This window comes from Cyanistes caeruleus, chromosome 5, assembly GCF_971803275.1.
Source record: "Cyanistes caeruleus chromosome 5, bCyaCae1.hap1.1, whole genome shotgun sequence".
NCBI classification, from domain to species: Eukaryota; Metazoa; Chordata; class Aves; order Passeriformes; family Paridae; genus Cyanistes; species Cyanistes caeruleus.
This window is the reverse complement of record NC_141705.1, coordinates 49,784,275-49,796,887: the sequence shown is the minus strand read 5'-3', so window position 1 is coordinate 49,796,887 and position 12,613 is coordinate 49,784,275. Positions and strand designations below refer to the sequence as shown.

Genomic DNA, 12,613 nt, shown 5'->3' with positions numbered 1-12,613 from the left:
AGCTGAGGCCACCGGGCCAACAATTTAACCCAGGTGTTTCATAACAAGCCTGACTTTCCTCACCTGAGCCCTGTTGGGTTTTAGTCAGATCTAGCTGTGTCCCATCACCAAGGAACAGCAACCACCTGCCCAAATTCTCCTACCCAAGACAGCTGGTTAGGTGAGAGTTACAGACAGGAGTCCAGCTGGCAAACCTCCTCCATAGTGAAGGGAAAGGCAAATATTGGCAAGGCCCCTATCAATCTCACCTGGAAGCAAAGTCCTTCCCAAGCCCAGATCTTACGACTAGGTCATTCAAACTGATTTCAAATAGACGGAATAATCTTAGATCAATTTTCTCCTCCAGCTGCTCTCCCATCTCTTCTTGAGGTTCATAGAAAAAGCCATAACAAATATAAAACCTTAACAGGAAAACAAAACATAATACAACTGTCCAGTTAAATTATGGGGCAAGGAGGAAGAAATTCCTTTTTGACTACGCAGGAAATCTCTTTCAGCTCTAAAGTATGAGTCAAGCCTACACCTACTGTAACTTCATGTGTTGTGAATGTACCAAACATCATATGCCATTTTTACTGTTCCCAGTGCACATGAAGGCTGGTTATTGAAAAGGCCTCAGATTTTTAGGCCAGAAAGGGTTACTGCAGTCTTGCAACACGACACACAATGCATACAAACTCACACACAGATTTTCAATTTTTTTTCAGACCTATTTAAGCTTTGGGGTTTTGACAGTTTGGGATTAAAAACCCAATTCGTTTCTCATTCATTCATTTTCCAAGATCAGTCATTCCTGTATTTAAGTTGCACTCACGGATAGGGAGGGTACCTTAGGTTGGGTACCTTTTTCTAATTTCAATTTATCAAAAAGTCTTTATCATGAATACTGACACAGCAGATAATGGGAACATGAACACCATAACACCTTATCATAGGAAAAGTTAAGGTACTCTTTTCTCAGCCAATAACTGCTCCTATCCCACGGACCATGAGAGGCAGCTTACCTTCAGGGCGAAGGTTGCCAGCCAGTTGCCAGTCATCCCTTGGCAACACTCTTCCCTCTGCACCCTTTTATTTTCTCCCCATTCACCACTGGAAGGTCTCAAGAAGTAGCTTGTCCTATTCTCCATGTGCAAGCTCACAGATAGCCCTGCATCATTTCTTCTCTAGTTTAATACGAAATGAGATTTCTCAAGGTGCCAGGATTCAAAAGGTTGCCTGTGCCTGTAAAGCGCTACTCATGTTTGCTTTCTTTGACCTTCATTACTGACCAAGTTGTGACAGCCCATTCCCATCAGATGATGTGACTTCCACTAAATTATAGTACCATATCATATTTCCTAATGTATTTGAGTATCCCAGAATGCTCCTGGTGCTCATGTAGCCTTCTAGCATCGTACAGAGGCAAGTTAAAATATATTCCTTACATGCACCTTTGTGCCAAATTAAATGATATAACATATGCGAGAAGATTTTCAAGGAGATGTGCTGAGAATTTGAAATTGATGAAAGATCTGAGAAAGAAAATTCATGGAGTGGTAAGCTCTGGAAGGTCACTTGGTCAAAGAAAATTTTCCATTTCCTTGCAGGACATCAGACTCAGTCAATGTTTGTGCGTGCAGAGAAAGCACTTATTAATAACTTCCTAATTTCTGTAGTCTACAATTCAATTTTCACAGCTGTGTTATAAGTGCAGAAAAAAAGCAGTGATAAGCTGTTCTAAAGGATATTTTTATCAAGAAATTTTTCAGTCTTTCCCCCACTGCTGAAATGAAACATCTTCTGAAATCCACAAAATACGCTTGTACAGGTTCCTTCCCAATTTCTATTGCAAACCTCACCAGTAACTCAATACATTGCTTTTAGTTGCCTCTTTTTCTCAAAAACCTGTGTTTTAATTAATTTTTTCCTTCATGAATACCTCAGAAGCATCCCAGTTTTGTTGTTTCTAATGAGATACTCTCACAGGTATCACTGTGCCACTCTTTGCAGGTGCTGATAAGGAAAAAAAAAAAAAAAAAGCCACACAGATTTTGTGTATAATCTTCTAGGCATATGTTATCTAAGCCTAAGGGCCAAAAACTCTTCTGTATAGTCTCTTGGGGATGGGCATTCTTCTTATGAAGATTCCTCTCCCTTTTGAACTATTCCATGTGCAGCCATACATGCCAGATCTTGCATTCAACTGTAAGAATGGCAGGACTTGATTTGGAGTTGTTTTTTTTAACAACACCCCTTTTTTCCTGTTGTAATCTTGTACCTAATTAAGGGATTGACAAAAATCAAGTCATCAGATTGTTTGGAGCTTTCTCCTTCTGTTCTAGAATTAACAAGTATTCAGTCAAAAGAACAAAACGTCTCCTAAGTTTTGCATTGTTCTTTTCGATCCACTGAAACTAATTATAATCAAAGACATTCTACAGTCTCTTTCTGGCAGTGTTTTGAAGGCAGAACTCTTTAGAAGTCACTGCCCTCAAAATCCTTTCTTGGAGCAGGCAATGGTCCTACCTTTCTGGGTCTTGAAAAGGAACATGTGTGCATTTCATTTAGGACATGTAAGTAAACTAGAGAAACTTGAGCATTTTACTGTTTCTCCAATTTATCCCAGGTGGGATTTATCCCACATGAAATAATATGTGGAATATCTCTTCCATGATCCCTCAAAGACAGATCAGTAAGAAGAGAGCTTCAATGCCTTTCCCCCCAGACAAACAGAGGATACATTTGGGACACAGTTATTAAGTAAAAGCAAAATTTATTGCTGAGTGAAAGAAATAAGGAGGTAAAAACATAGAACAAAGATAAATTTCAGACAAGGTTTAAAAATAGAGGAAAGAAGGGAAAAATACAGCTTTTCACCACTTAGACTCATTTAAGAAACCCTGTGGGTTTTTTTAAGTACTGAATTAGATAAACCCTGCAGTTAAAAACTCAACATGTTCTGGTTTGAATTTTCTGCAGTCTCAGTGCAATGAAAACAGTAACAAAACTGGTTGTGTTGTCTAGAATTATAAAACATACTAATTTTCAGCATCAGTTGATCATAAAATTACATATCTTCAGTGTCAAGTTCTGCATACTGGGACAGCGGTTAACCCTGCTGAAGTCAACTACAAAATTCCGCTATTGCCTAAGAAAAGAGGTGCTGAATAATAGTGCTACACCAAAGTAAATGGATAAACCCCAACATGTTCAGTCTGTACTCTGCAGAAAGACTGATGAATTATTCTTTGCTTGTCACATCACACTGCCCTTTTACAGGCATGAAAGCTCCTGGGACGTGTTCCAGAGAGGAAATCCCTGGCAGCTGCTGACTGCTGGTGAGAGGGACTACTGGTGTCATTTGTGAAGCCACTGTGGGGGATGATTCAACTACAACTTCTTTTTTTGCATCACTCATCAGAATTGTCCTTGGCCTATCCATTTTTACACAGCAAGCAAACCCCTTGTATCATGCTCTGCGGTCCTACTCTATTTAACCATACTTTAGGATTTACTCAGGTAAAACCATGAATGCGTAACCATGGGAAGATTTTGGAAAATGCCACAAAAGCTACTCAATTCAACATCTCCTTGCCCCTCAAATGTTTCCCACTGAAAACGCTATGAGCACTGTAACAGCAAAGAGTTCCTTATTGTTCTACACTTTACAGATACTGAACACTCGAGGGCAGGAAGGTATCGGGACCACTGAACACAGACATTCGTTTCCTTGTTAAAAATGCCTTCCACACAGAACTACCTCGTGCCTTTTTTCAGTTTCGGGTATGAAACCTGTCAAGTTATTTCAGCAAAACGTGCAGCACTTGAACATCACTTGCCGCTTCCTCCGCTGATCCTTTTCCTCACACAGACCACCTAAAAAAACCCAACCAACCAAACAAAACCAATCCTTATCCATCCAGCATAATCCCCTCCTTCTTGGAAAACGCTTTTTCTTTTAGCACGTATCATTAAATATGAACAAAAAAACGGCGAGCGCCGTGTTTAAACCACCCCGCGTTCCCCGCGGACCGAGGAACGGCGCACGGCGGGGACGTGCAAGGGGATGTGCAAGGGGATGTGCAAGGGGATGTGCAAGGGGACGTGCAAGGGGATGTGCAAGGGGGTGTGCAAGGGGACGTGCAAGGGGACGTGCAAGGGGACGTGCAAGGGGGTGTGCAAGGGGATGTGCAAGGGGGTGTGCAAGGGGACGTGCAAGGGGACGTGCAAGGGGATGTGCAAGGGGATGTGCAAGGGGGTGTGCAAGGGGACGTGCAAGGGGACGTGCAAGGGGGTGTGCAAGGGGATGTGCAAGGGGATGTGCAAGGGGATGTGCAAGGGGACGTGCAAGGGGACGTGCAAGGGGAAATGCAAGGGGACGTGCAAGGGGACGTGCAAGGGGACGTGCAAGGGGATGTGCAAGGGGATGTGCGGGGAGCACCGTGCCGCACCCGCGCTCTCTCCGTCCCCGGCAGCCGCCCCCGGGAGCCGGCGGGCGGCCCCGCCCCAGCCCGTGTAACAAAGGAGGCCCGAGGGGCGGCAGCCGGAGCTGCGAGCGGACCCGCCCCGCCGCCGCCTCCTCCCCAGCCGGGGGCGCTGCCGCCGGCCCCGCGCCGCCTCCTCTCTCGCTGCGCGGCTCCCGCCCTTCCCCGGCGGCGCTCGGCGGCGGCTCGGTGCGGCCGGGCGGGCGGGCTGTCGGGCTGTCGGGCGGGGTGTCTGCCGGCCGTGCCCGGATGTGCTGCCCTGACTCATAGCCCGCCGCACGCAGGCTCCGCGCCGCGCCCCGCTCCGCGCACACGCCTCCCGCGCCTCCCTCCGCGCCGGCGGAGAGGCGGCGGCTGCAGGAGCGGCAGCAGCGGCAGCAGCAGGAGCCGGAGGAGGCCGCGGCGGCACCATGGGTAAGTCGCCCCAGCCCCGTGCTGTGCAGCCCCTGCCGCCGCCCCTCCGCCCCGGGAGGCCGCCGCCCGCTCGGCTCCGGCGGGCGGGAAGAGGTGGCCGGCGCAACTTTGCCATCGGCCGCCTCCCTAGCGGTGCCAGGGCGGGGGCTCCGGGCTCCGCCGAGCCCCCCCCGGTTCCGGCGGCGCTGCCGCGGCCGCTGCCCGGCCCCTGCGGCGCAAAGTTTCCGCGGCTGCCGCCGCCCGCCGGCTGCGCCCGGCCCGGGAGCTCCCGCACGGCAGCGGCGGAGCCGGGGCTGCGGCCGGGCTTGGGGGCAGGAACAGCTGCCCGGCTGCCAAGGGGGGCTCGGAGCGAGGAGTTATGTAAGGCACCCCCAGGACGCTTTCCCAGGTAGTGTTTGCATAATGGAGCTAAGTTGGAGTAGCACGTTTAGACTGTTTTGTAATCTCTGCTCATTGTTTGAGGAAGGCAAGGGTCCTCGGATTTCTCCGTCTTTTAGAGCGTTCATCGTGCCTAGAAATGCAGCCATGTCACCTCTCCCTTTTTTGTACTAAGGTTATAAATTAAGTAGTTTCAGGCCGATTGACACTTGTGTGGAGTGCCCAACAAATGCCACACGAGGCCAGGAAAGCGTGGTATTTGGGTTTTCTTAACAGAGCTGCTCAGGAATTTCTCTTGCCTTCTTCATCCTCTTGCACAAAGCTACAGCTCTCCCTGTATGAAGCAGCCAGCATAAAAACAGATTTTCCAGAAATCTGGCTGTATTGTAGATCCTAGGGATGGGTAGGAGGTGTGCCCACGTTGAGCTGCCGAAGACCCAGCCAGTATGCCAGACGTGATGATGGGATCAAGGTTGCAGGTCCAGAGGGTGAGGAACTATGGCTCACAAGCAGGCTAAGGCAGCTCCTGAATTGGGCTCGGGTATTTGACATCAGCACTTCCTGTGGCCTTAGGTATATCAGTAGTTTCTTTGCAGATCACATGCATCTTTCACTTTTAACTAGAAGTTTCCATGGAAGGAAGCTGTTGCTGCGCCTCAGTTTTTCTGGTTGTGAGATGAGGTTAAATACTTATTTAACTCCTTTAAAGCAGTGGAAAAGCTTCAGAGAATCACACAAACTAGAAGCTGCCAGGGTGAGACGTGAGGAATAACTGTCAGATTTCATCAGAGTTAAGTTAAACTCCAATAATGTAGTAAAGATCTCTTTCTCGTGAGGGTTGAAAGGGCAAAACACCAAAATTTAATTTGCCTGTGCTTCCTGCCCCCATTCAAAAAGTACGACTATTAATCTCATCATTCTGGTCAAAGTCTAGCTATTTTGGCTTCCAAAAATAGTAACTTCAGGGCATCAGCTAAAACCTGCTCAGAAAAGCTGGTGCAGAATGAGCACATAACTCCTTTTTAGAGGAAACTACACTTCAGTTGCAGGCAAGTTTGTAAACAGCTTGAGAATCTGCTACAAAATCTTGCTGCCAAAGTAAGACTAGTTATAATTATTTTCAGGAAGACTGAAATAACTTGCCTGTAGACTCTGTCAGCACCTGTCCATAATTGCCTAGAGAGATTTCTTGTGAAAATGCTGAGGAAGGGTGTTTTTTTGGGGGGCTTTTTCTGTTCTTCACATATCGGGGTCTGATTCCAGTGTGTCTAAAATCAAAGCAAACTGTAAGTGGCCTCTGCAGCAGTTCTTGTGAGTGGCAAAGATTGAAATCAGTTTCACCTTGGCTGACAACTGTAATGACTTTTCCTGTCTTAAGATCTATGTTTAAGCTTATACAGTCAATGCAGTAGGTTCCCTCATTCAGGTTATAGCTTTCTTTTCGGTAACACATAGCATAAAAGCTGAAAATCCTTAGAATTAAACCAAGGATGAACTTGTTCTTCCGATGGCTTTTATATCTTTCCAGAGATTGTGCTCAACAAACAAGTGTTTGTGGCAGAGAATGCTAAGTGATATCTTGCATTTAAATATACGGTCTTTTCGGTATTTATGAAGGTTGGCATAGTACTAACTGGTTTGTATACTAAAGATATAACATGGAAGCCCAAGAAGATATATTCTAAGTCAAATCAAAATATTTCTGTAGTTAAAAATACTTGTTACGGATATGTGGATCTTCCCTATCTCTACTGTATAGAAATTTGTCTTCTTCTACACTGTTTCCATGTGTGTGTTCCTCTGAAGATATTACCACGGCAGTTGTTTCCTCCTGAGGGGTTGCTCTTCCCTCTCACTAACGCTGGTTCTTTCCAAAATTGTAACTTCTGATGTTTGCATTTAAGGTTTGTAAAGCTGTGTCTGAGTTAGAGTGCGAACACTATTCAGCTTCTGGCTTTGAGTGATAGGTGGCCTTAAGTAGAGCTGGCAGAGAACTTCAAATACTTTTAGGTGATGTGTGCACCACCACTACTTTATTTCTTTTGTTATTAAAAAAACTTGCAAGGCTTTTACTTTTCAGTTACTAATGTAATGCTTTAGTTTCACTATGAACGGTCCCTTTCCTCAGTCAGTTCTTGTTTTTAACCTCGAAAAACACAACTGGTAAAATCCTGCAATCACACTGTATCCAAGAAAATCTTTCCATTTTAGAGTGACTGATGGTGGTTATTGTATGCAGGCTGCAATTATTCCTCAGGTGTAAATTAATTAAATAAAATATTAAATAAAAAAATTTAACTTAGGAACTTTGTTACAATTTAACCACTCAGCAGTAATCCATTGAGCCCAAAAGATTGAAAAACACCACATGAGAGTTTGTATGCAGAATACAAATACAGGATACAGTTGTTTTCACGGCACTTATCACTCTGTTTGAAGTGTTAGTTACAGTATGTAATAGTGAAAGTTCATAAAAATGTTCTTCCATTTTGAGAGTCCTGGTCTTGTTAGCAGGAAATGGAAGGCAGCCTCTGCTCAGACTTGCGTGTTTAGTTGGACAACAAACTGCGTAAGCAGCCTGCTAGGCTCTCTTTACAATACCTAGTGTTAAAGGCTCAGTGACAAAATATGTAAGATTCCCAGTCTGTAATGTAGATGGATTTGTTTTAGTACTGTCCATTTAGTTGTCAGAACAAAGATTTGTATTACTGCTCTCCTCCCAGATATACTCAATTTTCTCTTCCATTTTCCCTGAAGCATTGGCACATGCAACCAGCCTGGTGGTTGTGAAACACCGAATTCAAACTGAACCACAGAGCAGGGTGCAACAAACCATTGCCTGTCTTCACGATGGTGGTTCATGAAATAGAGGAGACAGGAGGATGTAAAGCTTCAGGCGTGGCTGTGTCCAGTATTACTTTTGGGAAGATAGAGTAAACCAACCTGCTTGTGATCAAAAAAATATAATCAGTAGCTTCAGATGAGACAAATGAAAATTAATGGGGAAAAATCTTCCATCTTGAGCTCTTTTGCTAGTTTTCTTACATGAAATGCAAATCTGACAAGAGTTACGTCAATTGCACAAACAGATAATTTGTCATTCTCTTAAAGTTTTTGCTAAAACAATCAGACTTTTAACACCACCAGCATATTAGTTCTAGCCAGCCAGACTACACCAGTTTAAGCCAGTATAAAGGGTTGTTAGCATTTTTGAAAAAATGAGGCTGCTTTTGATAAAAGTCTTCTCTTTAAAACATAAAGAGAGAAGAAACTGCTTTTAGGCTGCATCTCTTGCTTCAATAATATATCTTGAAGTGTGCTTTTAAAGCAGGCAGAAAGGTTAGGTTACTTCTGAGTGACCTTCCTCAATGAATAACTGTTCCCATGCTCAGGCCAGTATTTGTGATCTTCTGTTACTATGTGAGTCTGAAACCAACCATTTTTGTCTTTAGCTTGAGGTTAAAGGCTTCATTCACAAGTATATTTCCTGAGAACAGAAGATGAGTTAGTTTCAGAAGCCTGTGAGGAACGTCTGGCTTTCGTAGCATCAAACTGAAAGAGGAAAGGGCAGAAGAACAGCTGAAACCTGAAGGAAACAAAAGCAGTGATAATGGAAATGAGAAAGCTACCAAGACAAGAATAGAAGGGAACAAAAATCCCTTAAGGGAAATGCACGAAGGGAGAGAAATACTAGAACTAAAGATGGATGAATGGAACAACAGAGGACAGAAACAGGGGGAAGAACGAGTTCTACTCTATATCCCTCCCCAAAATATAAGGGAAATAGCTAGGATAATGTAAATAAAATCAGATAATTATTACTTTTTTTTTTAATATAGTATGAACTGTATGCTCCTGACAGTCCTTGAGAAGACTCATTATAGTTTTCCATCTTTCTCAAGTAAAGTTGAATTATTTCTGGAAGTTCTCAATATTTAATTATATATAAATATGTAAAATAAAAAGAAGATTAGCATAAACAAGTATTTATTCAAAAAAAAGGGAAAATAATGTCATTGCTGTTTGACAGGAAAGAAGGCTATGGAGATTCCTCTGTCAAGGCATCTGTCAAGGAGGTTGATTGCTATCCCTTCTTAACTCTGTCACAGGATGAAGTTCATGTTTTAGGATAAAGTGACATTAGACAGTGACCTAGTTACTTATGTAAGAGAAAACCCACTTTTCACTGCTGACTGGTCCACCTGGGTCTGTTCACTGCTGTGCTGGAGAAAATGAGCATTCCTGCTGTCTTGATAGTGTTGAAGGCATTAAATTTCAATGCTAACTTGTTTCCAGATTAAAATAGATTAGGAACTACATCTAAGCTTCTGGAAATTAGGTGACTTGAAATGTTAATATGTGTTCTGCAGCTAATGGAGAAGTTTTTCTAATGGTGGTTTGAATTTTAATTAGACAAGGAGCTTTTCCTACTAAGGGATTTTATAAGTAGCGGCTTTCGCTGCAAGGACAGTCTCTCAGGACCTCTTTTTGTTAAATATGGTATAGAAAATTTCTGTTTCTATCTACAGATTTTATTATAATGGCAACCAAAGGAAATTTGTTTTGGCAGAGTAAAATGGTAGTTAAAAGCCATGTATTTCTGAATGTTGAAGTTCCTTTTAGTGCAAAAACATAGCTGATGTGTATTAGAATTTGTGTGTGCTCCAGATATGCCTAATAGAATTTGTAAAACCCTCTGGAACAAGTGGCTGTGGTTCAGGGAGCCTCAAAGCTGTGCACAGAGCCTGGCGACGTTTGTTCAGCCTGAGAGCTGCATGGCTCTGGCTTAGGGAGCTTTGAAGTTGTGCAGAAACCCTGGTGATCTCATGTGGTTCTTAAGATATAGCTCAAGTAGATTACAGAGTTGGCAGGTGCCCAGAAGAATTTGTCAAATCTATAAACCAGATAACTGCTGTTCATTTTATCTCCAGGTGGAGACCACGAGAGTGGAGGACAGAATTTAGTGCATGATGCTTTGGGACTTGCAAATAATTACAGCATGCCTAAACTGTCCAAGTGTAAATGTGCACAGGCAAGGCATGTGTCTTAGAAATATCTCTGACCTGAAGAACTTTCAGATATAGCTACACAAATTATGATAAGTGTCAGGGAAAAAACGTGTGTATGTCTGAAGTAGCTGAAATTATAATATGGATAAATTGACAGTGTGGATGCATGTATAAAGTTGTGTTAAAATTTGCAGTTTAAAATAAATGGAATGTTTTCATTATTTCTAGGTCAGACAAATGTATTATAAAAATCGCATTTACTCATTTAAAAATCAGGGGAAATAAGTTTTTTTTTTAATTCACACTTTTGCAAAGGAAATTCTTTTAGTGATCCACTTCAACAGTAGCTCCCATTTCCTTCACATCTAACAACTCTTAAAAACTCACTGCCTCCTAGTTGTGTACTACAGGAACATCTGAGGCATTTGTCAGTTCTGAGCTTTTATCAAAACACTGAACTATTCATTGTGTTAGTGATAACTCAGGGAGGTTTATGAAAGTTAATCAGTGCTTGAATTCAGCCGTCGGTTCCATCCACTGGTACTTACCAGCCTGACGGACACAATGATTTTGAAGACATACACAAAATTTATGTATCATTCAAATTTTTTGTTGACCCTTGCTATCAGTTGACAGGTCTTTTCAGTATATGATTAAATCCAGTTAATCAAATACTTAAATTCACATGGTGAATAGCAGCTTTTTTTTCAGAGTCCTGTCTATGCTCTGCAAATGTATTTGGGAATAAGACTGGACAGAGAGATGGAGATGAGAAGACTGGGATTGAAGGAGGAAAGCAACTAAGCATTATAGAATGGAGGATGTGTTGAGGATTGAATAAAACCCTTTAGAAATTTGTCAGGGCTGCCAGTGAGCCTGTGGGGTACAGACCTGTGTTTGGGAGACCTGAGGAGGTGACAGCTCAGCATCTCCTGGTAGTCTTGAGTTCTTATTTCCACTGTCAGCTACCTGTACATTTATGTCAGCATGGAGCATCAAGGCACAAAACCTGCAGTTGAAAACCCTGTCCTTTCTGCCTTCTTTACCTTTCAGTAATTGCCTTTACCTCTAGAACACATCAGTCCAGAAAGAACACCGTGTACAGCAGAGTACTCAACTTTCTCTCATCCTGTCTTCTGTACATTGGAGGTCTAAACTCGGAGGAGAGCTCTTACACTCGGCACGTGACAAAATCTGTTCCCTTTTGCCCTTAATTATACCCAGGATAGGAACTAAAATTATACCATATGGATTAATTCTATGAATGGAAACTGAAAATGCTGCTAGCCTAGGTCTTTTACATAAATATCAAAATCAGGCAACATGGACATCTGCAAGCCTTTGTAATCTCTAGGGTGAGTGAAGTGTTTGGCTGGGGAGCTCTGCCTGTTGCTGAGGGTGCCTTGCTCTCCAGCAGTTGGGAACTCCTCTTGGGAGCAGATTTATAAATGCTTTCTGTCTTTGATGTTGGATATCAAGTCATTGGATATGACAGTCCAATGACTTTAATTAGACTGTTTTAACTTTCCTAGCCTTAAATGCAACCTTACGAGTACATGCCACTATTTACAGAACCAGTAGCATCCCGTCTCCTTGCTTTAGCCTTACTAAGTTTGTTCCCATATTCCTTTCCTGTGGAGAAATCCCATCATGTTCACTGTCAGCAGCACCCAGTACCCTGCAGGCAGAGCTTGAGTTCCACACTGCCAAAGAGCTACTTTTGCTACATGAAGGCCTTGGAACGATTCCTTAAATCAAAATGCTGTTTTATCTTGATAGCAGGAACAAAGCATGGGAAGAGAAAAGGGTTTTAAAACCAAATTGTACACATCTTTCTTATCTAAATCTTCCCTGTCCACAGGATGTTTAAGTTACCCCTCCTGGGACTTTGGTGGAGGACTGACTGAAGTCAGTCTTCTGAGTCTGCTGTACTGGTGATAGCATCTTCTGTATCTGACCACTTCCTTCAGCAGTCATTCAGTGTGTGCTTTGGACATCACTGGTCATGGTAGAACTTTGTTGTTTAAATACCCAAGACACGCTGTGTGAACTCCAGTGAGCAAGTTAAGAGAAAATGCAGTGAGTGAATGTGACCATGGAGAGGAGTGGCAGCAGCAGTGTAGCAGTTACGTGGCATTTTCATACTTACTGTTCTCTCTTTTCTTCCTTCTCCCTCAAGTGGCTGAGAGCCACAATTTTCCCTTCTTCCTCTTCCTGGCTTGTGTTGAACTGATTTAGTATCAGGGTGTTGTTCTGTGGGAGGAAAAAAAGGACAACCAGAACAGAAAACCAGTCTGTGAACACATTAGTTGTAAAAATGTCTGGTACAGTCAAATTAAATTAGAA

The 12,613-nt window shown here is 43.1% G+C and overlaps 1 protein-coding gene across 10 annotated transcripts in view; it reads left to right on the top strand.

Moving 5' to 3' along the window:
- Window positions 1–4,527: 4,527 nt before the first annotated feature.
- Window positions 4,528–12,613, top strand: part of RAP1GDS1 (Rap1 GTPase-GDP dissociation stimulator 1) — a 90,231-nt gene continuing 82,145 nt past the window's right edge. For 2 of the 10 annotated variants that reach the window (XM_086888422.1, XM_086888417.1), the window contains exon 1: window positions 4,557–4,880. Coding sequence is in view for 4 of the 10 variants with exons in the window: in XM_086888414.1 (XP_086744540.1) it covers window positions 4,877–4,880 (4 nt within the window). In the remaining 6 variants the exon portion in view is untranslated. Of the gene's footprint in view, window positions 4,881–5,240; window positions 5,269–12,613 lie in introns of those variants that run through there. The other 8 variants (XM_086888414.1, XM_086888416.1, XM_086888421.1 and 5 more) reach the window with 8 other exon arrangements.